Source organism: Tauraco erythrolophus, chromosome 4, assembly GCF_009769465.1.
Source record: "Tauraco erythrolophus isolate bTauEry1 chromosome 4, bTauEry1.pri, whole genome shotgun sequence".
NCBI classification, from domain to species: domain Eukaryota; kingdom Metazoa; phylum Chordata; class Aves; order Musophagiformes; family Musophagidae; genus Tauraco; species Tauraco erythrolophus.
Genome location: NC_141468.1, coordinates 78757206 through 78784830, shown reverse-complemented (window position 1 = coordinate 78784830; position 27625 = coordinate 78757206). Strand labels below are relative to the sequence as shown.

The 27625-nt window shown below is 43.6% G+C and overlaps 1 protein-coding gene across 2 annotated transcripts; it reads left to right on the top strand.

Annotated features, from left to right (window-relative positions):
• The first annotated feature begins 5238 nt into the window (after nt 1–5238).
• On the top strand, nt 5239–25913 carry RASSF8 (Ras association domain family member 8). Of its 2 annotated transcripts, none has more exons than XM_086610551.1 (4): nt 5239–5341; nt 17704–18593; nt 24497–24641; nt 25792–25913. In XM_086610551.1, the coding sequence occupies exons 1-4, from the start codon at nt 5239–5241 to the stop codon at nt 25911–25913; spliced, it is 1260 nt and encodes a 419-aa protein (XP_086466677.1). The 2 variants fall into 2 exon arrangements, with proteins under 2 accessions (XP_086466677.1, XP_086466676.1); XM_086610550.1 differs by having other exon boundaries at nt 24497–24664; nt 25794–25913.
• The last annotated feature ends 1712 nt before the right edge of the window (nt 25914–27625 follow it).

Below are 27625 nucleotides of genomic sequence, written 5' to 3'. Positions count from 1 at the left end.
TCACATACTGGTGCTGTTCTGCAGTTTGCGTGTGTCTTGGGTGACACTGGTGGCATCTGGATTTTGGCCTGTTTCACACAGATGTGCGTTAGACCATCTTTTGGCCAGTCTCATGTGAGGAAAACTTGTTGCTGCTTAAACTCTCTCTCAAGCTCGTTCTCAACACTGTCATCTTCATGGTTGTGGGACCACTGGTTTGTTTGTTTTGAGCAGTGCTTATTATCTCTGAGCATTCTTCTGGAGTAGTAAAAGAATAACACTCTGCAAGAGGAAAACGCTTAGTTCCACTGAAAAAATTGGATGCTACCTCTGTATAAACACTTTCTCTTTAAAGAAAGTCATGCACTGATTTCAAAACGACAACCTGTTCCTTTCTAGTAAAATTTTGTGTGTAGAAAATTGACTCTTGATATTTTGACTTGAGCCTGCCATGAAAGGTTTTTTCCCATTTACCGATGGGAAGCAGAGTTTCTTGTAGGATATTTCTCGTTCATCAATCCAAGGGAGGAGGCTTTTTGGTAAACACTAGTTAGCTTCTTTCCAGTAGCTAATTCTGTATTTGCAGTCGTCTTTATCTGGAAAATGTTGCTTTCTCTATACCTGGATTCTTATGGTAGGGAGGATCTGCCAAGTGCCTCACAGTTCACAGGGAATACTGTCATACCCTTGTGGATGGTTTGTAATTTCTTTCTGGGTAGCCGAATGAACTGGCTTGTACTTGTGTTTGGTTTGGGGTTTTTTGTTTGATTTTTTTTCCCTTTTTCAATCAAGCCTTGCTTGCACTAAGAAGCTATTCTTATTAACTTCCAACCTGGGTGGAACAAGCTGCCTCATTGTCCAGAGCCCTATGTGGTGTCGTAGTAGGGAAAGGCAAGGAGCATGACTTGGCCATAGTGCACAGAGAATGAGAAATAAAGGGAAAATGCCAAACCCTAGATGATGTGTGGTTGTAGCTAATTAGGAATGAAAGTGTGCTCACTTTTAAGTATACTAAACAGCTGCTTACTCGTTGGGGGAACAGAAAGTTACTGAAGTGGTTGGTCAAAATTCAGCAGTTGGCTTCAGCTGCAGCAGGATTCTAGTCCTGATTTGAGGTGCACGCTGCTTTCGGATGATGTGAACCTTCTGAAGATGAGAAACAAGGTCAGATCAACATCTTGGTTTTAGCTCTGAGAGTTTCTCATGACTTTAACACTTATGTCAAGGATAGATAGGTTTTGCAAACATCTGCTTGGAATCTCTCTTGTTCTTAAATACAGGAATAGCCCTTTGCACTTTGTCAGTTCTGCCTGTCTTTGGAGTTGCAGCCTTTTCGTAGTCTCTAAACTAGGTGTGTTTATATGTATGCTGGATTTTTCTTTACACTTAAAAACTGAAAAAATATCTGAAAGAGTAAGATATCAGCCAATTAGGATAAAAGGAGAATTTAGGGAAAATTTGTTTAATGTCTGGCAAACGACGTGATTGAGGATGCTTCAGTCAATGTAGTGGAGAACAAAAAGCACATGGGAGAGAGTTGGGGGGAGGAAGGAGCTGGGGGATGTCAGATTTCTGATGCTTGGTTCCAATCAGAAATACCTGTTGCTATGGAGCCGATCACTGAAAAACAAGGGGCAAGCTGCGATCAGAGGCATGCTTTAGCTTGCATGCCTCTCCTCAGTAAATCAGCTTTGCATTCCTGTTCCCAATTGTTGCCAAAATAAGTTACGCGTAAGGTGAACTGTTTTTGAACTTCCGAGAAGGTGAAACCTCAAGTGAGCTTTTTGCCGCAACTCCTTCCATTGGCTTCAGAGATAAATTTGTACAGTACTGGAGGTAAGGGTTATTTGCCCTCTCTAGTGCAAAAGCACGATGTGCATTCTGGGCACAAACTTCAGTTGAAAAATATATTTGGGGCTGTCAGAATGGCCCTCAGTGGAAAGGCAAAGAAGTCATTGATGGTACACGAGTTAACTGTCTGCAAATAAGGAACTGAATACACATGAAGGAAAATGAAATGCTGATAAAAAGGTGTTACGGAGTCATAATTGGGAAGCAGAGATAGGCATAGGGCCAAAAGGTTTTCTGGTCTTCAGACCTCTCTGTAAACTTCTACTGCACAATCCTGGAAACCAAACCAATCCTAGATTTGTTTATTTTTTTGCTTATTATAGATTAACTTTGCTTAGAAACTATAATGAGAAACAGTGATTTCAGCACACATCTTACATTTCTGATGTCTGTGTATGTTCTGGTTTTAGTGACAGGTCCCTAAAAGAATCCCATTAGCACTTGTGGGGCACGCAGTCCTTTAATTCAGCCCTGCGTATTGTTCTGGTGGAAGCACATACCACAGGCTGCTTTTGGTGGTTTGCTTTGTTCAGATCATTTGCCACTGTGGTGCATGTTGGTTTCAAAAGTGGAAGCGTCAGCAAATATTTCATTATTAAATGATATCCCTCTTTAGTCTTTTTTTTTTTTTTTTTAAGATGGACAGTAGGAAAACAGATGACCAAAACTCTTCTGCACCAAACATGAGACTGTACATTGTGTGCTGACTGGGGGAAAGAATGCACTTGCTGGCTTGCTAAATTGAGATAATACTTTGGATGTTGACAGACAGAAAAACAATTAGAGCTGTCGGATGCTTTGCTGACGTGTGCGTTGTCACATGGCGAGAAGGCTTGTTCTGTGCCAGTAAAGCTGAACTGTTCAACTCTCAGCAAGATATTAAGTTAATTAATAAAGTTCCTTATGGCTGGGCTTGGAATGCGAGGTCTGTTTATTTGTGAAGACAACTGGTCCAGGAATAAACAACAGAGGTTACTGAATGGGGCCTGTTAGGTGTTTTCTTGGTCACTGTTACATCACAGGCCAGTAAAAGACTTTCTTCTGCTTAGTTTATTGGTATTTGGACACTGTTAAGACTTGTGCAGAGAGTAGTTTTTCTTTGAAATATGTAACTTTATGTGGGAAAATGTTTATTAAAACTCTATGACCTCTTTGGGTTTTCAGGTGCTTACTCATGTCTCGGAAGACTCTATTTCTGTATACACTGGTATTCTTAAAAGCTATCACTTTTTTGTTGATTAATTATACAAACATATTTGAAATCTGGTTCTACTTATGCATTTGGACTTACTCACGTTCCTTTTGTCTCCTAAATGGGTATGTTTGGACAGGGATTTTGGCGTATGTGTGCCGGATGGACTTTACAGCAGACTTGCTTAGTGCTTCTCCACGGAAGCTCATCCCGTCTATGTGGCGTGAGCCCTCTGGCTCCAACGGGCGTTGGGGTGTGCTGCAGCTGACTGCCACAGCGGGTCTGTCAGCTGAAGATCAGTGTCTCTTCCGGATCATGTGTCAATGTTTGTCAGCTGCAGAGTGAAGTGTTTGGTTGTAGGAGGGAAATTGTCTTTCCACTCTAGCTTGAGCGCTGCGCTAGTACATCTTTTTGATGCAGAGAAAGATGTTCGCTTCACCAGGAGAAGACAGCTCTGATTGGAATGTAAACATGAACTCTACTTAATACTTGGCTTAGTTTTCCTGCACCATTTCTGCCTCCACGTGCAGTTCTGTTAAATCCATCAGCATCATCAGATTCCATGTTTCTTGTGTAACCCTACCCTGCTTGTCTTTACTAATCTCCTCTAAATAACTTTCAGATTTCTTTTACTTTGTTCCTGTGTTATCCGTTTTCCTGGTACTTAATTCTTCAAAAATATTGTCTTTATTTTTATCACTTTATCCATATTGGATTATCTGAATACGTGAGCTTCTTTTATAGTATTATCATGGTTTATTTTTTTTTAATCTATCTGCTTAAATAACCAAGCTATCTCATTAGGTGTTTTTTTTGTTTGCTTGGTTGTTTTGGTTGGGGTTTTTGTTTTGTTTTGTTTTGTTTTGTTTTTTAAATAATCATCATTATTGGTGGTTTAGTTTTGGGAGGAGGTTTTTTATTTTAAGGCGACAATTCTTTGTGGAGTTTTTACTTTGAAATCTTTAAATTCAGCATCTCAGCAGTTCCAGTTAGAAATTAACTTTTGTGAGCCGTGATGCCGGTGAATCTGTTTATGCAGAAGAAAAGCAGCCCCTGGAAAAGCTGAGCTCATAGCAAACCCACTGGATTTCAGATCAGTAATTAATCTAGAAGTTAACATTAGATAAACCTTGTGCAGCTTGACTGTTGGTACCAAGACAGCAGAGGGCAAATGGCTGATTGCTAAGTCCTAATCTAGCTCCTAGGTTTCTAACTTTATTTTGTGCTTCAAAGTTTTTCTGGCCTTTGAGTGCAGAAAGAGATTTTTTGACTCGTGAAATTTCTATGTTTCAGAAAACAGCAACCCTCTGACCATTTTTTTCACTTACAAACTTGGGGAATTTTCTGGTGTTATTTCAGTGAAGGCAGTAGAACAATGCTTAAAAGTAAGAACTGGCTGGGCTAGATGATTAGATGATATGGCTTGCTTTAGTATCATCACCGCGCCCATGGAAAAACCTAGGATAATATTTGAGCCAAAGTGTTTCCTTACCCAACCAGCACTGTGTTAACAGAGGTTAAACCACCTTTACGATATTTTCTCTGACGTACGTCTTTGCTTTAGGGAAAGAAAGCAGCAATCCAGCTGCTTGCTTTCCCTCCTGGGTTTTTCCAGTGTTGGAAACCCAACAGGTTTATTGGGACTATGAACCTTCAGCTGCTTCTGTATGGAGAGCAAGGTTGGACTCTCAACGGATGGCTGTAATTAAAAATGTTTCCCCCTTGTTTTGCTACACCACCACCTGCTAGGAATTGCTGAACAAACACTGCAAGCATCTATAACCAGTCCCTTGAGACACCTAGGCGGTATATAAAGGAAGGGGAGCTCCTGTTACTGCAAACTGTTACGAGTTTATTCCGGAGTTGTCTATTTAAGGTTATTTCTCTTGGTGCTCTTTTTGTAATAACTTTTAATATTTTAGGAAATAAACTGTGATGAAATTTCTGGTGTGTCTACAGAATGGGTAGGCATTGCTAAAGCATGGGATGTTTGATTCCTGTTACTACTTTTAAAGAAAGGAGGCTGTGTTGCCTCTTCTACCCAACAGATGTTAAGGTGAATTTGTTAACTTTTTTAATTGGTAATGCCTCACTATAAACACCAGATTTTTTCTCTCTTCTAGCTGCTGAGAGAAGTCTGCTGCGTTATCTCTGGTACAGCTGCAAGTATGACTTGACTGATTTGCATTCATGGCTCTTGGATGACTTGGTGAACCATGGAGCTCAAAGTATGGGTGGATGGAGTCCAGAGAATTGTGTGTGGGGTCACCGAAGTCACAACATGCCAGGAAGTTGTCATAGCCCTTGCTCAGGCTATTGGTAAGTAACTCTTGTCAGCTGGGAGCTGGGGTGAAGCTTTTCTTATGAAGCTAAACCGAGGGGAGCTGCGATTGCACTGAGTGTCAGTAGAGCATGAACGTAGAATGCACAGCGGGATAACCTTGCGGTGTAAACTTGCAGCCTTTGGTTTTTAACCTGCCAGAGAGAGATTAAAAAGAAAGAAAAGAAACGCTTTGAAATCTATGAACTTTCATTCAGTACAAATTTATTCTTTAAATAATAATAAGCTGCCATTTGTCATTGTAAATGCAGCCTGGACTAAAGAAGGTGCTGAACTGTCAATGTTTTGACTACCAAAGGAATATAAAAGCAGTGCAAAATAAGTGGTTGGCTTTCATAAGGTAATGATGTTCATTGAAATCATGCACGTTGTAAGTATCCCTAGCTATACTGGGAATGGTATACATCAAGGAAATAGATCTTAAAGTTCTCCTTTTAGTCCTGCCTGCCATGTAACTCAGTACTAATGAAAGGGTATTTGTTAGTTATTTGCCAAACAGTTTAGTGGGGGGGGGGGGGGGGGGGGGGGGGAATAATAAAAAATTCAGGCTCCACTACAAGAAATAACATTCCTTCAGTCTTGTCAGATCCTTCTCAGTGACTGAGAGAATCCTGAATAACGCTCGACTTCATCCCTTCAGTGCTTCCTATGCTGAATCTTATTCTCTGCTAAAATTTTATAATTGGCTTTACATTCTAGTTAAATTTAGGCATTAAAACCTATATTTTACCTAAAATTAAATTAATAATATAAGGGCTAGCTCTTGCATTTTTCAGTGTTCCAGCAATCTTGCAAGAATTTGCTAGCAGTCTGACTCAATTGCAAAATAGCCATTTTCCAATAAAAAACAACTTACGACTGTGAATGTCAACTAGATAGTCTACCCGTAAGCATGAAGTCAATTTCTCTGAATTTGTGATGTTTATTTATTTAAATGTGTACTTCCAAACATCATTTCCATATACTTTCATCCGATCCAGTAGAAGACTGGCACTTTTTTATTTTATATCTTAAGGGCATTGAGCACAATGCTAGCGTGTGTATACTCTATCTATGCACATCAAATACCTTTAAAAGTTTAATTTGAACAGAAATGTGTAGAAAAGTCAGTTATGTCTCTGAAATCTTGTATTCAATGGTTAACTAAGTGTGCTTTTACTGGTTGTGTTAGTTGCTAATGTGTTCATTTAATGCTAATTGGTTTATGAATTGCTTGCTTCCATATCTCATTTTCTGCCTGCAGGTTTTTTTAAGACACAGTTATGCTAGCGTGATTATTTCCTAGGAATGATTAAAAAGTGTTACATATTTAGAAAAAGTAAACGGATTGTGATAGACTTACATTCTCTACTTTGCTTTCAATATCTCTTTTGTCCTGTTTTCCTGTGTCTCCTCCCACAAAACAAAAAATGTCAGACTCTCAGTTCTAGACAATAATTTAATGTTCTCCTGGGTAATTTCCCTTTGTTTTTTTCCATATCTCAGTTATTAGCCTGAACTCTGGAAAGATTCCATCAGCCTTGGAAGCGCGCACAGTTTTTGTCAACTCGGCAGACTTCCTTTTCTCTAACACGTCACCACTTCATCTGGGGCAGGCGTGCAACTCTGGTTCCACGTGGAAACAAATTTCAGTTGCAACCAGAGCCAAATTAAGATAATCCTTTGGAAACTCCTTCCTGAGGCATATATTCTCTCTAGAACACACCTGGAGTACTCGCACTTGTTTCTCACTGGAGCTGCTAGGACATTAAAAAGCATATAAATTACACTTGTGTGTCTTTGGCAGATAGGGCTTTCCCAACCCTCCTGTCAGGCCATTCATCAGAAAAGCAACCATATGTCTGCTGCTTTGATTTGGCTATAGGTACAAGCTTACCAGGAATAATTGTGACTTGAATTTGAATGGGAATCTATTAAAATGTATCCCTCTAGCTCTCACCTGACATTTGGTGGTGGAAAGTAGCCAGTGTTAGCTGGCTTCTTCCTTGGTTGGCTCTGATCTTATTTTCCACTTTGCAGTCTGGCTCCTTCAGCAGTCGCGTAGCTTAGCAGGACTCAATATTGTTTTGTCTGTCTGCAAAGTTTTTGAGATGCTGCTTTTGTTTTATTGTGTCTTGCAGTTTATTGCTAGGCCCTTGACTTAAAAAATATAACACATACCCACCCCACCCCCATATTTCACTGAGCCTGAAATATGAACTTCCATAGGTATGTTATTTGTGTTGAAGTGCAGCATCTGGAATATCTGCAAAGTAACTTATTTTACAGCTGTATCCACTGAAGAAAGCTCAAGCCAAAGATACTTGTATTAAGACATCCGTAGGTCAAGCAGCTTCTCATGGGCGAACTGAAGCTGTCTCTACTCTAGAGATATGAAAAGTAAAAGTTTACGATGTGTTTCAAAAACAGGCAAATAAAAATCATTATAGAATGGACTGTGGTTGGAAGGCACCTCTGAACATTGTCTAGTCCAACTCCGCTGCTCAAAGCAAGGTCAGCTAGAGCAGGTTGCTTGGGACCATGTGCAGTCGGGTTTTGAAGGATGGAGGACTCCACCACCTCTCTGGGCCACTTGTGAGTCACCCTCACAATAAGAGGATTTTTTCCTTATGTTTAAATGGAGTTTCTTGTATTTCAAGAAATTTCTTTTCCTGTCACTTGATCAAATGCAGGGCTATGTCTCTTGATCTCCCACTGTGATAAGAGCAACCGAAAGGTTTCCATCTGTTTACTTTCCAACTCTCCTCTCATGTCACGGAAATTCAGTAATAACTTTCTTCAGGATACAGAAGTTTTCGTTTGGTTTAGGGTTTTTTTTGAAATGCAAAGACAGAAACTTATGTTCTAGGGCTATTTTAGCCAAAGAAAAATAGGAAGTCAGGCTGGGCTATGCCCTTTTGTAGGAAGTCCTTTCCCATACCCAAAGTGTAGTCTAATCCTTTGGCAGTGGTATTCTGTCACTTGACTTGCCTGGCTAATTCTCCTTGGTCTATTCCTTACAAATTGGTATCCACCACTATTACTCTTTCAGCGGAAAGGTCTGCTTGTCTCTCTTCCTTTGGGGCTGTACTCCTGCTGGATAACGTTTGTGTTTCACGGTCTTGTGCTATGATCTCCTTCCCCTGTTGTCCATCTCTTGACCATTGAGGAATAGGAACTGATTCTACGCCAAGTTTCTGTACAAACTTAAGGGATTTTAAGTTTCCATTTGGCTTGAAGTTAAAAAAAAATTTGAATTAAATCTCAAATAAACCTCATTCTTTAAAACAAAAAAAAAGGAAAGAGAGTTGTCTCTTTGGTGATCCCAGCAAATAAAAATACTTGTATAATCTTTTAATCTATGTGAGAGAGAATAGCATCAATTGGATATAATTTTTCATGCTGTAGTTGATTGTGTCTCTGACTTAGAAGGAGTTACAAATGCCTTAGCTGCAGGGAGCGTCGCTGGAATTCTGTTCAAGACAGACATAAAGCTATCCAGTTACAAGTTTCCAGAGAGTGAAATCGCCTCCCACTGGGATCTTGAAGAACACTTGATGTTACCTTTTACGAGTTTTATCCAGGGCTGCTTTTTTTTTTTTTTTTTTTTTTTTTGTCTCAAGCTGCTTGCAGATTACAAAGAGGAAGATTTGGCCTTATAATACAAATAAGAGAAGCGCTCATTTCATCATGAGAAACTAAGCCCTCACCAAAATGTAAAAATATACCACAGAACACAGTTTACGTGGAGAACCATGAGTCTTGTTTTAAGAATATTTTTGCCAGGACAGACGAGCTAGATTTTGTCACATCCATCATTGCCTATTTAAAAAAAAAAAAAAAAAAAGTACAAATTCTGCCGGGTTTTCTGCTTCCAGTAGCTTTTCTCTGCATTCTGTGAAAATCATGCCAGAATGGCTTCATATAAACATTGCTTGCTTGCTTTGATTCCTCTTCTTAATTTGGGCAACTGAAAAAGAAGTGAAAAAAAAAGTTATTGATACCGTTCAACTGTCTGTATGATGAGATGGTTGGTGATTCCGGTCAGGGGTCTGTTTTGCCAAGAGTGTGTGAGCACTCAGTGGCTCCTCTCAAAAAAATCTTTGTAATACTGAGAGGAAAATGGATGGTATCCTAAAAGAATGAGAGCTCATCATGTTAGTTGGTAGTTCAGGCAAATGTAGTTTAAGTACAGAAAATACACATTTTTAAATTGGCTTTTACTGGCTGTTTTCCATTCAAAGCTAAAAAATAAAAATCTTCCAAAAGAATATGGTGATAAATAGCGCAGTCACAAATATACTTGCCCTGTTTCTTCAGAAGTGTTTTTCTTTCAGTTCCAGCCCCTGTGAGGATTTTTACTGCATTTGTTGTGATTTCTTTCCCTTCTGGAGACTAGAATGCATCTTCTGTACTCAAAATGACATGTTTGTTTTCTAGAAAGAGAAGATTTCAGTCTAGAGATGTGAATCTTGAATTTCTTACCGAAGTGCACTTTTGTTTCCTGCCCTCCTTGTAATTTTCTGTGGCAAATAATTAAAATGGCAGACTTGCTTTAAATAGTGCTGAGGATTTTGGTTTTCTGGCTGTAGCACAGTATCAGGAGAATATGAGCAACACTTCACTGAACAAGAAGTACAACTGTCTCTTTTTAAAATTAAGCAAATGCAGCTGTCAAATTTTTTTATTGCAGTTTAGTATTTTTCCTCAAAGATAAATGAAGTGTGTTTATGAAAATAAAGCACAGATTTGTTCATGCTGTTTCAAACATGCATTACAGCATTGTAAGGCTCAGCCAGAGTCGTATCTGGAGAAATCTCACCACTTCGTTGATATGTCTTATGTTCATCCCTTCCTCCAAATAATTTCTGCTAAAGCAAGTGCCAGAGCTGGCTGTCAGACACTTTGAGAGAGAGAAAAGAGTCTGAGGTTGAATTGAATCACACCGCTGAGTCTGAAGAGGATTAGAAAAAGAGAACAATTCTTGTTGTGTATGAACTAAGGTTTTTAAACATTGAATTAATCATGTAGTTGACTGCTAAGAATCACTTACAACTCGTGTTATTTTTAACCCCAAAGTTTCATTCTCCGCTGCTTCAAATAGCAACAGTAAGAGGGATAGTAAGTACAAGAAAGCTGCACGCCATGGTGGTCCCCTGGTGTGATCATACAAACTTTATGGTTCAGAAATCTAGTGACAGTGACCTCGCTGAGAGGCTCGGTGGCTGGGTGGGATGATTTGCTGCCACCTTTAACGATGTGGCACGTCTGGCATAGCGGTGGCATTTGCGGCAGAGACCTGGGCTGCTCGATCTGCTTTGCCACATCTTGCTGTTTGACCTGGGCCAAACTGCTGCTCCGCATCGTTTTACCTATTTAGGAAATGGGTCTAAAATAAGTGCGGTACCTTGGGGTGCTTAGGGGAAGGGCAGTTCAAAGCATGAAATGACTCCAAGTGCTTTGTTTTGTCAAATTATGATAAACTCTTGTATACCCTTTTTTTGAGCAAAAGGATAATAGTAATAAACTAAGACTTCAGTCCTGATAAAGATGTGTAATCACATTTTGAGCACAGCTGTACCCAGTGAATTAAGCAGACCGTCCCCACTGCCATTAGGCTTGAGCCTGTACGTCTCCGTGGGCATGTTTTCCTAGGACTGGACCCTGCTCTGATTTTCGTTGTTTTCTGTGGTATGCACACACGTGTGCCAAATATGGCATGAGTTAAGAAATCTGAGTAACGCAAACTCTTAACCTCTCTTTTACAGGCTTTTTTACTCTTAATCTTTCTTGGCTATTTAATGAGTTCTCTGGTAGCTGGAATGATATTTTTTTAAATTGCTACGGATGTTAACTCAAGTATCACATAATGAATGAAATGTCAGCTTCATATTTCAAAGATACTGAGTTCAAATCATACTGGGTTTATTAAAATTGCCAGCAATTACTTTTCGATCAGTGCTGTTAAAGATTCAGGAGTTAATGCTGTTGCCCCTTTGGTGAGCAAGAGCATTTTCTCCCACGTGTTCCACATGTTAAGTTATTACAAGATTTTACCCATATACAATTATTTTTTTTCTTTATATTGCCTTGTTAAGGAAGACAGCATCCAGTCACCTAGGGCTGGAGGGCTACCTCTGGGAAACCAAGTGGGTCAGAAAGCTGTATCCAGGCTGGGTTAAGGGGTGCGTTTGTCAGTGCCCCCAGAGCTCCAGGCAGTCTGGTTTGGCTTGAGCATGTGTTGGCATACCTGGCTTTACCTCCGTGGAAAGCTGCGTGCAGACAGGCGACATACATGTGTTCTCGCTATGCGCTGTTGTGAGTTCGGCGCACTAATTCAGAACTAGCTCAAGAGCATGACTAGTACAGCTTCCTTTTTAGGCTGCCTGCCTTAAAACTTGCATACAAGGCAGAAGTTGCATTTTCTTTTTCAGACTCTGTCTAAAGTGCCACCTTGCAGAGAAGGTCTTTGGCACAGCTGCTGTGCAGCAGCAGAGGTGATGGGATCCCTGGCAAAAATGGTGCAACTACTCTGGCACCAAGTGCATCCTGATCTTGGGGAACGAGGAGAAACTGGGAGCAAGACTGCATGACCTTTAGTGATAGAGGCCTGCTTTTGCCCACCCTAGCCCCTTCCCTAGGGAAGGAGAGGTACCCCATGTTTAAGACTGCTCATCTCACCACCTTTCCCAGAAACAGAGACCTGGGCAATGACTCACCTCCTTGCATTGACTCACTGCTGCAGGTCCTGGCTGTGGAGCACAGGAGACACTTCATGAAGAGCTGGATCTTACTTGGTGCTTGAAACAAACTTTTGTAGCCTGACTGGAAAAATGAGGCATAGATACATTTTTACATGGTGAATCGTGCTACTTGTGTACAAAAAAAAAAAAATGTAGTTCCTGTCCCTGAAATGCTTTGCGTGTAGAGAATGATGCACTTCTGAGAGGGAGAAAAGGGATGAATCATTCCTGTCTTGAAAAACAGTATTGATCACCTCTCAGGTTACAGTCCCGCCAAAAGTGTTACATGAGAAACGCTGCTACTGCTGCTTTCCTTTGGAATTTCGTTTTGACTTCTGGCAGCAGAAATAGTCATTCATATCTACTGTGCCAGCTGCAAATATTAAACCACATAGAGAAGCTTAAAGTGAATAATACTTATATGTGTTCTACTACCTTCATGGAGTGTAATTTAAAAGTCCACCTCTTGAGAGTCTTAAAAAAAATGTTCAATTACCTTGTTCCTCTATTTAATTAGTTTAATCACCGTTCATTGTAATGGAATCTGTGTTTAAATTACCAAATTCCATCAATCCCAAACTAAGACTACAGTGGTTGGGCACATGACATGGGCACTCGGGTCCAGAGCTTGGTGTTTGGCTGTACAGCAGAGCAGTGGCTGCTCAGGATCCTGGCCGTAGTTAGCTCTTTAATGTCTCGTTGATCAAGTGATAACCGGTGGCATTAGAGCCGGGTTCACACCACTCCTGACAGCTGGTTGCAGGCTATCAGAACATCAGTGTTCTGGAGTCTGTATATTTCCTTTTTTGACCTCTTTCTCCCTTTTAAAATAAAAGATTGTTTTGAAGATGTTCCTGTATTAATAGAACCTGTGATAAGTTTGTATGCTTAGGTAGCTGTAGGTGTAAACTTAACATGTTAACCTTGATTGGCACTGGCCCTTTGTGCGGATGCAGTGTGCTTTATATATCTAAATATATACCCACTGCTGTTACAGCTTGTCATGCTGTCTTGCAAAACGGATACAAATTCTTGGTCGTTGTTTTGAGATGGTACTGTTCTGTGGTCCACGTGAGGAACCATTATATGGTCAGTGGGTCAGCACACGGTGTTAATGAGAAGTAGCTGGCCAGTGAACAGGGGGTAGAGGCTCTGTGTGCTTCTCTCCAGCCCCCGAATTACTGTTTTCTGAAGAGGGAACCATAGAATACAGCACTGCTGGTGCTTGTTTAGGGCTGTCTGGATTGTTTTCTCTACCATTCTCATTAGCACAAGGCTTTGATAGAAACACCACAAAACTAGTCTAATGTGTTGTAGTCATGCATGTTCTTAAGGAAAAGTTTGATCTCGGAAATTGTAAGGGATCCTTACTGGGGCCAGTGCTATTTAACGTCTTTGTTGGAGACATGGACAGTGGGATCGAGTGCACCCTCAGCAAGTCTGCAGATGACACCAAGCTGTGTGGTGTTGTGGACTTGCTGGAGGGAAGGGATGCCATCCAGAGGGACCCTGACAGGCTGGAGAGGTGGGCCTGTGAGAACCTCATGAAGTTCAACCAGGCCAAGTGCAAGGTCCTGCACATGGGTTGGGGCAACCCCAAGCACAAGTACAGGCTGGGCGGAAAATGGATTGAGAGCAGCCCTGAGGAAAAGGACTTGGGAGTGCTGGTGGATGAGAAGCTCAACATGAGCTGGCAATGTGTGCTGGCAGCCCAGAAAGCCAACCGTATCCTGGGCTGCATCCAAAGCAGTGTGGCCAGCAGGTCTAGGGAGGTGATTCTGCCCCTCTACTCTGCTCTCGTGAGATCCCACCTGGAATACTGCATTCAGCTCTGGAGTCCTCAACACAAGAAGGACATAGAGCTACTGGAGCGAGTCCAGAGGAGGGACGCAAAGATGATCTGAGGGCTGGAGCACCTCTCCTCTGAAGACAGGCTGAGAGAGTTGGGGCTGTTCAGCCTGGAGAAGAGAAGCCTCCAGGGTGATCTTATTGCAGCCTTCCAGTACCTAAAGGGAGCCTACAGGAAAGCTGGAGAGGGACTTTTTCCAAGTGCCTGTAGTGATAGGACAAGGGGCAATGGGTTTAAACTGAAAGAGGAGAGATTTAGATTAGATATAGGGAAGGAATTCTTCACTCTGAGGGTGGTGAGGCACTGGAACAGGTTGCCTAGAGAAGTTGTGGATGCCCCATCCCTAGAAGTGTTCAAGGCCAAGGCCAGGTTGGATGAGGCTTTGAGCAACCTGCTGTAGTGGAGGGTTTCCCTGCCCATGGCAGGGGGGTTGGAACTAGATGATCTTTGAGGTCCCTTCCAACCCTAACCATTCTATGATCCACTGACGAGGCACCATACCCATTGTGAACGTCAGTACAATAACTAAAGCTGTGCTTTGGCTGCTCCGTGAATTGACTGCTTAACTGCTCATCTGACTTTACCTGGAAATACTTCAGAAATCTGCATGAGATTCAGTGTGTTCAGTATTCAGGTGGGAAAAACGCACTATGGTTTAACGAATGCCATACATTGCTGATATGGGGTGCGTTACATGAGTACAACAGTAAATAATTTTTAAAATTATAAGGCTGGCATGAATGAGGAAGGACTGAGTTCTGCCAGGTGCTGTAGAAGCACAAACAGTCTCTATTTTAGAAAGCTTATGGACAACATACAGGACAAGAAGCAGCATGCAGGCATTGAACTGTTCTTTGTCAACAATCCAAGCAACCTGCTTTCTCCTTGTCAGTGGCAGCACATCAAAACCAGCAGTTTGTTACAAGAATGCCTGTGTTCTGAAATATTCTGTCATTAGTTTTGAATTAACTCATTCACCCTTTCATTTGTGAATTAATCCCTCCTAATGCAAGCAAACATCACAGTTGTGGTTGCCCAGGTATTGGTAACCTGCGTCATACGTAGGCTGAACACGCTAAGCCTGGGCAATGATCTCAGATGAGGACAGCTTTGGTTTTGACCAGTACTGAACTTCAGGTGTGGTTGTTGAACTGTGTAAGTATTACTTCTACAAAACACTTTCTTTTATGTGGATCTTGAGTGCCGAGTTCATTATTTAGGCCTGCATGTTGATTTGGACCCCTAAGCTAAGATGGAAACAGTTCTTGGCAAGTGCCTCGTTTAATTCCTTAATTCGCTTTTGGTCGACGCTGTTAGCTTTATTCCACTCCCCCCACTTTTTTTTTTTCCTCGTTAGGTTTCTTTTAAGTCGTGCATTTAATAGCAAAGTGAATAGAAATTGCAGGCCGATCACTCCCCTAGTGGTACGTATTCTTGTTTACAATTTCAAGACTTCTTTGAACTTGGCTGTTTCTGACACAACAAGAACGTTAGTAGCATTACCATGATTACAGGCTGAAAGCTGAAAGCTTTTAAGATTAGCAAAATAGAGTGGTAAAGTGCAACCTTTGTCCTGGGTTCTGTAGTATGTTTTTACTTCATTTTTCTTCTCTGGCATTTTATTGTTAGCATGCTATGGCAAACAGCGCTAGGTTTATTTTTCCTATAATAATGCTGATGCCTCCTACAAACCATAAATCTTCATGGATCAATGAACAATATTGTGGGTTGGCAAATATCTCTGACTTTGCATCTTGGTGTAGTAAACTTGTTTTTTGAAGTACTTTATGACAATAAACTTCAAATCTGTTCCTGAAAGTGGTAGCCAAGCATGTTGGTATGCTGATAGTGGTTTTGTTTTGGTTTGTTTTTTTCTCTCCACCCCCCAAGCCCCCACGCTTACCTCAGATCATTTACTTATAAGGCATTAGGGGGATTGGATTGCTGTTCCTATGCTGCTTGCCTTGTTTTGCCGACTTCTGTCTGTCAAATCTTCATGTACCCTTTGAGCTCTCGCTCCTAACTTGGAAGTGGACACAGACATTTTGGTCTCTTATTTGGCCAGCTAACTATTGCTAGTATGACCTGTCAGCCAAAGCAGCCTGTTTTTTTCTAGGCAGTGCCTGTACAACTGATTTTGTTGTTGTTGTTCTTTGCATCATGAGCTTTATGAGAACGTGAGATTGGAGGAACCATTTCTAACACAGTAGCTGTATCCTGGGGAGTTCTCTGTAAGTCTGGTCTGACAACATCAGATTTCAGGGTGCCGCATAGTGTGTTAATCACCACAGTGGAGCTTGTCTCCTACAAATTTGAGACGGGGAGTCTGTGCGAGTGCTGTGGTTGAAGGCCAGAGGCAGATCTCCAGCCTGAGATTAGGGTATTTTTGTTCTTTTGGCAAAAATAAGGTGGTTGGGCAGGTGGCGTAAGGAAAGAAAAGTGCATCAAATAAGTTACCACTGATAACTACATTTATTCCAACTCCTCCACTCCATAGTTGTGTGCTGAAATAAATCCTCATTCAGATGATGATCTGTCATGGAAATGGATATATGGAATGCGTTAAAATAGCTAATGATGTTTTCAAGGTTCATGGCAGTTGGGGAGCTTTTCAGGAATTTGTCAGGATCACGTGCTTTAAAAGCAGTTTATCTTTCACATCTTTTTGTAAGCAATGTTGCAGCTTTTAAGTCACCTTCACGATAAAGGAAACTCCTGCATTTGTAGAATGCTGTATCTCAGTGTGTTTAGGAAAAAAAAAAAAAAAAGTAGCGGAAAACCTCAAATGCTGTGTTTTTGCAGCATTCAGAGCATCCCGCGAGGGGTGTCAGAGGCAAAAGGCCATTAAACTCAATCAAGTAGGTTTGGTAGCAGCACAAATGAAGCCATAAACAGAAGTTGTACTTCCTCCTCCCCTAAAAGTAAACCGCATTGCATTCATCGCGCAGCTGGCTGTCAATATAGAGCTCAGGAAACATCCCGACAGTTATTAAAGGACTCGAGCTTCTTCCCGAAGGCTCTGTACCCCAGGGGGGACTTGCGAGCTGCTGTCCCAGAGGAGGAGCCTGTGCAGGGAGCCCAAGCCGCTTGTTCCCAATTTGGTCAGCCTCTGGCACGCTCGTCCCCGTGTTCTGCACCGGAAGGTTTGTCACGTCGCGGTGCTGCCATGGGCTGTGAGAGCTGGCGTGATGCTGCTGTGGCCCCGAGCCAGCTTTTCCCAGTGTCCCGGCTAACCGGGAGTGGGGGACGAGGTGGTGAGCTGAGGCTCAGGCAGTAATGGTTGCCTCTGATCCACGATCCAGTGTAAAAGCAAAAGTAGTCTCCGAATTCTGATTTTTCTGAGCGGCTGGATGAAGGATGTGGAACTCTTTCGATCCTTGCTCTCTTCCTCCAGAGAGGCGGTTCCATGTATTTCTTTGCTAGGTACCAGCATCGCTCAGTCGCTGGATTCAGTGTCCGCGACTTCGAATCCGCAAGAAGCCCGGGAGCCGCGCAGCTTCGCTCGTGCGCACAGCGTCGGTCCGTGCTGGCGTGCGCCGAGAGGGTTTCCCTCCCGCGATCACGTACAGCTCACCTAAGCGATAACGCGCGGCCGCCCTGCTCAGCTCCCCACACGAAGGAGCGCTCCCGCCTCCCGCGCTCCCTCCCTCCTTCCCGCCCTCCCGCCCATGCGCGCGCCCCCCGCCCCGCGCCGGGCGCTGGCGGCGGCGCGGCAGCGCCCCCTGGCGGCCGCGCGGCTGACGGCTGTGCTGTGCTTCCCTCCCCGCAGGTCGCACCGGGCGCTACGCGCTGATCGAGAAGTGGCGGGACACGGAGCGGCACCTGGCGCCGCACGAGAACCCCATCGTGTCGCTGAACAAGTGGGGCCAGTACGCCAGCGACGTGCAGCTGATCCTGCGCCGCACCGGGCCCTCGCTGAGCGAGAGGCCGACCTCCGACAGCGTGGCTCGCATCCCGGAGAGGACTCTGTACCGGCAAAGCTTACCGCCCCTCGCCAAGCTGCGGGCTCCCAGCGACAAATCCATGAAGAGGAGGGAGCCGAAAAGGAAATCCCTCACCTTCACCGGAGGGGCCAAAGGGTTGATGGACATCTTTGGGAAAAGCAAGGAGTCCGAGTTCAAGCAAAAGGTGCTCAACAACTGTAAAACGACGGCGGATGAGTTGAAGAAATTGATCCACCTCCAGACGGAGAAGCTTCAGTGCATCGAGAAACAGCTGGAGTCGAACGAAGCCGAGATCCGCTACTGGGAACAAAAGTATAACTCCAGCCTGGAAGAAGAAATCCTCAAGCTAGAGCAGAAGATCAAAAGGAACGAAGTGGAGATTGAAGAAGAGGAGTTCTGGGAAAACGAGCTGCAGATCGAACAGGAGAATGAAAAACAGCTGAAGGAGCAGCTGCAGGAGATGAGGCAGAGGATCCTGGAGTGCGAGAGCAAGCTGAAGGACTACATGTCTCAGATCCACAACATGGAAAGTGGCCTTGAAGCAGAGAAGTTGCAGCGGGAAGTTCAAGAGTCCCAAGTGAACGAAGAAGAGGTCAAGGAAAAGATCGAGAAGGTGAAGGGTGAAATTGATATTCAGGGCCAGCACAGTCTGAGATTGGAAAATGGCATTAAAGCTGTAGAAAGGTCTTTAGGCCAAGCTACCAAAAGGTTACAGGTAAGAAAGTCCTTTTTATCCATAGCAAAGAAAAGCCAAAGACTTGACTGTAACAAATTTCTCTTGCACAGATTTGGAGCCCATGAAAGAAAACACGAGAAAGTTTCTGCAGTGAATTTGGGTAAAAAGAAGAAAGTGTTGCTGCTTTCGTTTTCAGATAGCATTTCAGATTTTTTTGTTGAAGAGCAAACAATTTTAATTTCAGCTGTGTGTATGTTACTCACTCAAACCATCTGAAAAGAAAACCAGTGATTAGTTCTTTGTCTCAAGGTAAGCCAGCAGATGTTTTGGTGGATGCGTTCCTGGCCGTTCAGCAGGCCTGGGTGGCCTGCAGGGTTAGCACTGAGTGCCGCACCACCTTTCATTTATTTACGTGCTGGCTCAGTTTCTTCCCCATCGGTTACAGCTTTGCTTTGCTACCATTCCCTGAGTGCCTGGTGACCTCACTTGAAGCATGTCTTCACCATGCAGTGGTCCATGCTAGAGAAACAGCAGAGCTGATATCAGCCAAACTAACTGAGGGCAGTATGGCTGCGCCCATGGCAACGCATCCGGCCACCTCGCCCTGCTGAGAGAGAGTGCTCGCTGGCTCCAGTGAGGTGCTGCCGTGCTAGGGGCTCTGGGCTCTTTTACACCTCGGAGAAGTGATGTCTCCTGCGTGAACAAAAGCACCTTTAGAGCTAGCGGCGGATTGTTGTGCCGCTGGGTGCTGAATGAGACCATAGTGTTCTCAGACTCAAACCTTTAAAAGTACTGGTCATCAAACCCCAGTTGATTTGGGGTTAGATATCTTGAAGATACAGGTCCCAGGTCTTGGCAGCTCAGTGACTCATATTGTTAAACTAACTTCAGGGAAATTTGGACTATCACAGCCTTTTCTGAGGCTAAACTTCTGATTCTTGCTAGGTCTTTCTGCCACCAAAATAGATGAATTCAAAGAAACAGTTCAAAAGCAGCACCTGGATAGATGGATGTAGAGCTGAAATAACTGTTAGCTTACAGTGCCTTTGCTTTAAAGAATAGCATCTTTCTTTCCTGTCTGACTTGCTGGTGTCCAGGATTTTACTTTCTCTCCACCTCAGGCATTTGTGGCACGTGTCGTGAGAGAATCCAGTCTCTGCTTCCTTGCTAAAGTTAATGGTATCACCTGGAACTTGATAGAGCATGAAAGAACACATATAAATGGAAATCCAGCTGCTAGCTGGCTGAGGTGAAGGAAAGATTGTGGCTCCTGGGATTTTAATGTGCAATTTAAGATAGTACTGAAGCACTGCGCATCAGTTTGAGTTGCAATTCTTGCTGTTTTCCTGGGATTCACAGTTACTGTGTTCCACAGTGTTGCAGTAAGGTGATTCTGCTGTGAATATGTAAAGGGATTTTGTATCCTTACTCCTGGGCACCCAAAACCATGTCAGTATAAGCTGGTTTTACTAAATAGAGGTAGGAGGAGAATGTAATCTTTTCATCCAAAGCAAAATGGATGAAAATTGTAAGCAGTTTTGGCCATATTTACCTAACCTAAATTTCCAGGCATGTTATGCTTACGGATTTGTGCTAACAGAAAGCGTCAAGTCCTCTTTATGTATTTTTACTAGTCCTCTATGATTGAGTTGAAACTCTTCCTTGCTTTGTTATTTTTTTCTTCATATGCCAGGGTTTCACTTTCTTTGGCAAGTTCCTGTTAAATTCAGATCTTCCAAGCTCATTCCCAACCTAAAGGTGCACTAATCTGGAAGTTTAGAAGAAAATAAGCTCAGCTTCGTATTACACACTTTTGGGGGAAAGGAATAGAAAAATATTTTCTTGCATGCTGCGAGTTAAATGTTAATAATCATAGAACTGCTGATTTGAAACTAGAAAAGCTGAGAATGGAGTTTTTTATAAACTTTTTAATAAGAAAGGAAAGAAAATTTTAGTTTACTAGATTTCAAGTGATAAGAACAGGAAGATGGCATTTTTTAGTAGCATGAGAGAAATTTCTAGTAATTTGTCCTATCTCTTCTCTCTCATTCCTTTTCTCTAGCCACACCAGTAACATTACTTCCCAACAACATGAGGCTATGTTCAGTTAAGGACCAGACGCAACACTCTTTGCTCTCCCTGTTTCTAGACAAAGATCTTAAATGCCATGCCCCACCCACCCAAAATCCCACTCTTCTTCAGGTAAAAGATCTCACTAAAGTTTCACAATTTACCAAAACAGAGCTTAAACCAATAGGATTTGGGGTGATACAAAAATTTTTTACCTTATTTCCTGTGAAAGTTGAGAAACATCGTGAACAAGTTATTTAAGGTTCTGCTAACCTCCGTGTTTCAGTCTGTCATGGGTTAGGCCGCTCTGGCAACCAAACCCACACCCCCACACCCCCCCCCGCCCAGTCATTCACTCCCCCTCCCCCAGCCCCAGGGATGAGGGACAGAATTAAAGGATAAATGGGATACCCGTGGCTTGAGATAAGAACAATTTAATACAGATGATTTAATACACAGGGTAGACGCTCACCACCCCCTCTTGTGCGAAGCCCGTCTCGTCCCGAAGCTGCAATCCCGGACGAACGCGAGGCCCTGAAATAGAGAGGGGCAGAGAGAGAGAGAGAGAGAGTACTCTGAGAGTGGGAGTACTGGGAGAGAGAGAAAAAGAAAGAAAAACAACAGAGCAAAAGTGCAGCAAGCGCAAAAGAGCAAAAGCGGCGAAAGAGCCAAAGCGCAAAAGCCCTTCTGTCCGGCTGACCCTCACTTTTATACTGGGCATGACGCTGCATGATATGGAATACTAATTGGCCAGTTTGGCCCTCAATCTTAAGTTCCACCACAAATCACAAGGGGAATCGTGGCCCCCTTGTCCCGGCTATGCTCCCCCCTTATCCCGCCGTGCTTCTGCACCACCAGAACACAGCACACTGAAAAGTCCTTGGAGTTTCACTTCCAACTACAAACATCAGTGCGCTATCAACATTCTTCTCAGAGCGAGCCTCTGAGTAAAACCAAAACACGGAGCTCTTCTAGCTGCTAAAAAGAAGAACTAACTCTGTCCCAGCTAAAACCAGGACGCAGTCATTTAAGTTTTTTAAAAAAACCTGAATTCTCTTCAGGGGCAACTTTGCTACAATTTCATAAAACACAGAGCCGCAAAATTAAAGCTAACATTGTAGTAAGTAAAGACAGTTGGGAATCTCCTGTCTCCCAAGTGCCCAGTTGTAGAGCCTAGTAGGCCTAAATGAAATTGAAGAATTTTTCTGTAGAATTGTCTTAAAATTTGGAGGTTACCTTGTTTCCGTTTCGCAGTCCTTTTTGCTCCGAAAGGTCAGAGCCAATGAATGGAAACACAAGTCTGGCACGGGAAGCTGAGACCAACCACATGATAGGCATTGGCTGAACAGGTCAAACACACACATCAGTGACAAAGCAGTTGGCATTTGAAAGGCCCTAATTTAGACATTAGATCAGTTGTGCTGATTTTCTTACTAACCGTATAATTCAGCCTCACCTGACCTTGTGACCTTACTGCAAGTTTAAAGTGAACAAGAGCAGTGCTGTTTGGCACTGTTCATAGAACAGATCATAGAATCATAGAATGGTTAGGGCTGGAAGGGACTTTCAAAGGTCATCTAGTCCAACCCCCCTGCAAGGAACAGGGATATCTCCAACTAGATCAGGTTGCTCAGGGCCTCATCCAACCTGGCCTTGAACGTCTCCAGGGATGGAGCATCCACCACCTCTCTGGGCAACCTGTTCCAGTGTTCTACAACTCTCATGGTAAAAAATTTTTTCCTAATATCCAACCTGAATCTACCTCCCTCTATTTTAAAACCATTACCCCTTGTCCTATCACAACAGGCCCTCCTGAACAGCCTCTCCCCATCTTTCCTGTAGGCCCCCTTGAGGTACTGGAAGACCGCTATAAGGTCACCCCGGAGCCTCCTCTTCTCCAGGCTGAACAGCCCCAACTCTTTCAGCCTGTCCTCATAGGAAAGGTGCTCCAGCCCTCTTATCATCTTCGTGGCCCTCCTCTGGACCCTCTCCAACTGGTCCATGTCTTTCTTATGTTGGGGGCTCCAGAACTGGACGCAGTACTCCAGGTGAGGTCTCACGAGGGCAGAGTAGAGGGGAAGAATCACCTCTCTCGACCTGCTGGCCACGCTCCTCTTGATGCAGTCCAGGATGCGGTTGGCCTTCTGGGCCACAAGAGCACATTGCCGGCTCATATTGAGCTTCTCGTCCACCAGTACTCCCAAGTCCTTCTCCTCAGGGCTGCTCTCGATCCATTCACCACCCAGTCTGTATTTGTGCCTGGGATTGCCACGACCCAGATGTAGGACCTTGCATTTGGCCTGGTTGAACTTCATGAGGTTGACACGGGCCCACCTCTCCAGCCTGTCGAGGTCCCTCTGGATGGCATCCCTCCCTTCCAGCGTGTCGACAGCACCACACAGCTTGGTGTCGTCAGCGAACTTGCTGATCCACAGATCTCTTCTCCCCTGATCCTTGTGTGAGTTCCTGTATAACTCCGCTTGCATGAGATAACTAGAAAAAAGAATCATAGAATGGCATAGGCTGGAAGGGACCTCAGAGATCATCTAATCCAACCTCCCTGTCATGGGCAGGGATGCCTCTCAACTAGACCAGGCTACTCAAGGCTCCGTCCAGCCTGGCCTTGAACACCTCCAGGGAGGGGGCATCCACAACCTCTCTGGGCAATTTATTCCAAAGTCTCACCACCCTCGTACTGAAGAATTTCTTCCTAAGATCTAATCTAAATCTGTTCTCCTTCAACTTAAACCCATTTCCCCTTGTCCTGTCAGTGGACACTCTTGTAAAAAGTCCCTCCCCAGCCTTCCTGTAGGGTCCCTTCAGGTATTGGAAGGCAGCTATTAGGTCCCCCCGAAGTCGTCTCTTTTCAAGGCTGAAGAATCCCAGCTCCCGCAACCTGTCCTCGTAGCAGAGGTGCTCCAGCCCCTGGATCATCTTTGTGGCCCTCCTCTGAACACAAGGTTGACCTCTGAAAAAGGTTGACCTCCTCTGAAAAGAAGGTTGACCCAACCTCCATCTCTTTCCAAAATCAAGATGTAGCAGTATGCTCTGCATGGAAACACCCCCAGACATGTTGCCTGACACCTGAGTAGCTAGCCTGTCCCCTCAGTGGCCACATAGGTGAAGCCCATGCTGGCTTCATGTGGAAGAGTGCTTCATGCAGCTGTCTGCTAATGAACCTGAGTCTGTGGGTGGGCAAATAATCGTAGTCTAAGCCTGGCATAATCTATCCGAGCTGTAGAGTTTATGTATCATGCTAGAATTACAGAGCATTGAGAAAGACCCTAAATGATCATCTTCTGGGCTTGTGAAGAGGCGGTGAACCAGCCAAGGTTTGGCTTCATTGTACAAAACGCTGTACGCTTGCAGAGTGAGAGAGTTCTGTCCATAAAAATTTACACTGTAAATAGAAAACACAAAGAGCAAGAAGAGAAGGGAATTATTCTCCTTTTAGCAACACGAGAATTAAATGAGCTGTCTAAGTCACGCTGGACACTTCTGGCAGAGCTAAGATTTGGTGCCAGACTGATGCTTGGCTGATGTATTTTTTCCACATGCTCACTGTTACCTTTAATTGCTCGCATCTATTGTGCCAAAATTTTTCTCAGGTGGTATGAGAAACATCTGTTAGTCATCCAAGAAGCAGTATAAACAGACCAGTAGTAACCCCTAATAAGTAACAGTGAGCGTTGACTCGCTTTTTAAATTATGAGAGTAGAATACCTTTCGACTCTTCCATTTACATTTGAATTTAAAAATCGGAAGCTTTCTCATCAAAAGGAGAAACTTTAGTTGCCCAATTGCAAATAGAGTCTTGAAATGCTGCTTTATGCTTGCTGCTGCTCAGCAGATGTTTTTTTTTTTCCTGGCAGGACAGGGAACAAGAACTGGAGCAACTGACAAAGGAGCTGCGACAGGTCAATCTGCAACAGTTCATCCAGCAAACAGGAACGAAGGTCACGGTGCTGCCAGCAGACCCTGTGGAGGTGGAGGCCCCGCATGTGGAGCTCGAGAGAGGTGCAGTGCTCAGAATGCTTTTGGCGGGCGGGAGAAGGGGATGGCACCGCGTTAACGCTAGTACTCATACGCCAAGTGAATGCTCTGTGAGTGAAGGAGTTAGCAAAATATTAAGAAAGCACAGTGTCAAATACTTCTTTTCATTCCAAGGGTTTAGCAAGCTATAAATAACGTGCAGTATGTAGGTAACTTCTCTCTCACTGTGCCTGGGCATGTGTTTGTCCCATCAGTAATGCATTAGGCCAGTAGCTTTCCAGTGTGGCCACCATGGCTGCAGGAATGTAGGCTGGCACGCAACATGATTGCGTGTCTGACATTGCTGTTCAACTGAGTTCTTCCTCTTTGAGGGGGGGATGATGTGTTGTCAAAGCAGAAGAAGGAATGTCTGGACCTCGAGAAATCCCAGACAGCAGCCGCATGGGAATAGGAGCTAATCCAGCTGGGCTGCCAGCCATCCAGAAGCCCTGCACAGATGGCTGTTACGGCATGTGCAAATTGACTTTGCCCCTGGTGAGATCAGTGCGTTCTGCACATGCCACATCTGAATTCAGAATTTCCTAGACAGAAACACGGGAGCACTTTGAGTGTGTGTCACAACGGTGGCACAAGCAGAAAGCCTTTGCTGTGGCTCAGCCTCTGCTGTGGTGTGCTTTACCCAGTAGCCTGCCTGCAAGGGGCCCGTTTCTCTCAGCATTCTCCTTAGCTGCTTCTGTCTCTCCTTTCAGAAAACTCTGAGCAAAAGGCATTGGGAGGGTAGGGAGGTGGGGAGAGAAGAAAAGACAACCATACAACCTTCATACAAGGTCAGCACTTGTATGAAGCTTCTCTTTTAAGTGGGCAGGAAGCTGAAGCTTTGAGCTGCATGTAGGTACAAGCTCCTTCTGCACATTACTGTATGTATTGCTTGTGTCCGTGCGCATGTTCCTTGTGGGAGGGTAATGAGTGGGTATCTCCTTCTGTTTTGGAATGGGCAGAAGGTGTGCACCTCACATCTCATCACTTCCTAGTCAGGCATTTGAATTTTTTGTTGTTTGCGGTATTAGTTTTTCTATGCTGCACACTGAGGGCACCAGTAAGCAGGAAGAAGAGAGGTGTTCTGCAGACATCACCCTTGACCATGACTTGTCTAACTGCCCTTTTTCTTGTGCAGAGCCAACATTTCAGTCTGGGTCACTGAAGCGCCCTGGCTCATCGAGGCAGCTCCCCAGTAACCTTCGGATTCTACAGAATCCCCTGTCATCTGGTTTTAACCCGGAAGGCATTTATGTATGACAGTACATACCTCTTCTGGAGAGGACCTAGCAAGGTACCCTGGACAAGATACACTTTTGTTTTATTCCACCAGTGATGAACGGAAGAAGGTTTTATCTTTTTTTGTTAAGCCACCATATTTTTTTTTCCCCTTCTTCCTCCAACACACCACTTGGAGCCATACCCTGTGCACTGATGCTAAAGAGGCAGAGGAACTGTCTCGATTCGTAATTGGCAAGGATGAACTTGCTGTCAACACAGCTAGAGTGCAAAAACCTTCATTTGTTTTTGCAACTTCAGAAGCGTTTGGGAAAGTATTGTTCCATGTATAGGCATAAATAAGACTGAGGGTGAAGGAAACCAGGTATACAACTTATCTGAGGTTTAATTTATTCCCTTTAATCAATGGACGTGTGAATGTTGACCTTTTATATTTTTATTTTTAACTTGTGAATAATTACATATGACTGTATGTCAGTCTGACAAGGTGGCTTTGATTTGCGTGTGCAACCATCCACCGTTTGATCAAGTACAACAACTTGCAACGCAGAGCTCTGTGGAGCGCTGAACCATTAAAATGGTTTCTCACCACCAACTTTGTTAATTTCTGTTGTGGGTCATAATATGTCATGTTCCATCCATTGCTACCTTTTAAGGCTTGAAAAGTGAGCTTGTGGGATTTACTTGCTGTTGAATCTGCCTTGAATGAAGCACCTAGTGTTCAAAAGATTTATGGAATTTAAACCTTGGCTTGGTAAAAATATTTCCAGCATATGATTGAGGATGCACTAGTTAGATGATATTTTATTATATAGAATGTATATTTGAAATATTTTGCCACATTGTATATGCCTTTTGAGAAAAGAACAATGTAAGAAGTTGTCTTCATATATCTTACTGAAAGAGAGTAGGAGACTTTCACTGTGTGTGATTTTATACTTTATTTTTTTCCACTAGCCATTACAGTGTTCTTGTTTTGCGGTATATCTTGCTGTTGGAGGAGAAAAAAACACACAAAAACAAACGAGCATTCTCTTCTGGCCTTTCAGAATTCACTCAAGTTTTGTGGAGGGAAGAAACCTGGCGGAGAGTCCCGTGAAGTCAATGGCAGAGCTTCTGCTGACTAGAGTGGGCCAGGATTTCATTTCAGGTCCCCAGTGTTGAATGGTAGACCTGTAGCCACTTTGAAAGACATATGGCTGCTCAGTCACTTACAGAATATAAAGCTTGCAAACAGGAAATTCACACACTTGGTAGTCATTTTTTTGCAAAAAATGTGAAAAGAGAACATTATCGCTTCTTGATGTCACTCCAATGCAATGAAAGCTGAGCAAGGATTAGACGGAACGGCTTCCATGCAGAAAGTAAGACACTAGCAAGTAGGATGTTGGTTACAGGCCTTGAAATTAGATGTTAAAGTGGACACCAAGTTTGTAGAGAAGGTGGCTGGCATCAGTGGGACACTTTGTGTATGTTAGGAGGCTGGCCTCGCGGAGGAGTTAGAGAAGGGATGGACCTTACCTGGGTACATTTGGATTTCCTGTTCTAACAGCAGCTCATACCATCGCCCCGCCTTTGAGTCCTCTTGACGTGAGAGGGGGTCACCGTGCTTTCACCGCAGCATTGAACGCCTGGGCTTCAGTCGGTGGCAAAAGGACAGAACTCCTCATGTCTTGGGTAGGGTCAGGATTTTACCACTGGTCGGAAGCGCCAAGCTTTTTGCTATAGAAAAT

Excerpts from the sequence above, each read along its gene's own strand:
- RASSF8 (XM_086610550.1), top strand. The coding sequence starts at position 5,239 with ATGGAGCTCAAAGTATGGGTGGATGGAGTCCAGAGAATTGTGTGTGGG. Across the intron at positions 5,342-17,703 it reads AGCCCTTGCTCAGGCTATTG|GTCGCACCGGGCGCTACGCG; the intron begins GTAAGTAACTCT and ends CCCTCCCCGCAG. Across the intron at positions 18,594-24,496 it reads AAGCTACCAAAAGGTTACAG|GACAGGGAACAAGAACTGGA; the intron begins GTAAGAAAGTCC and ends TTTTCCTGGCAG.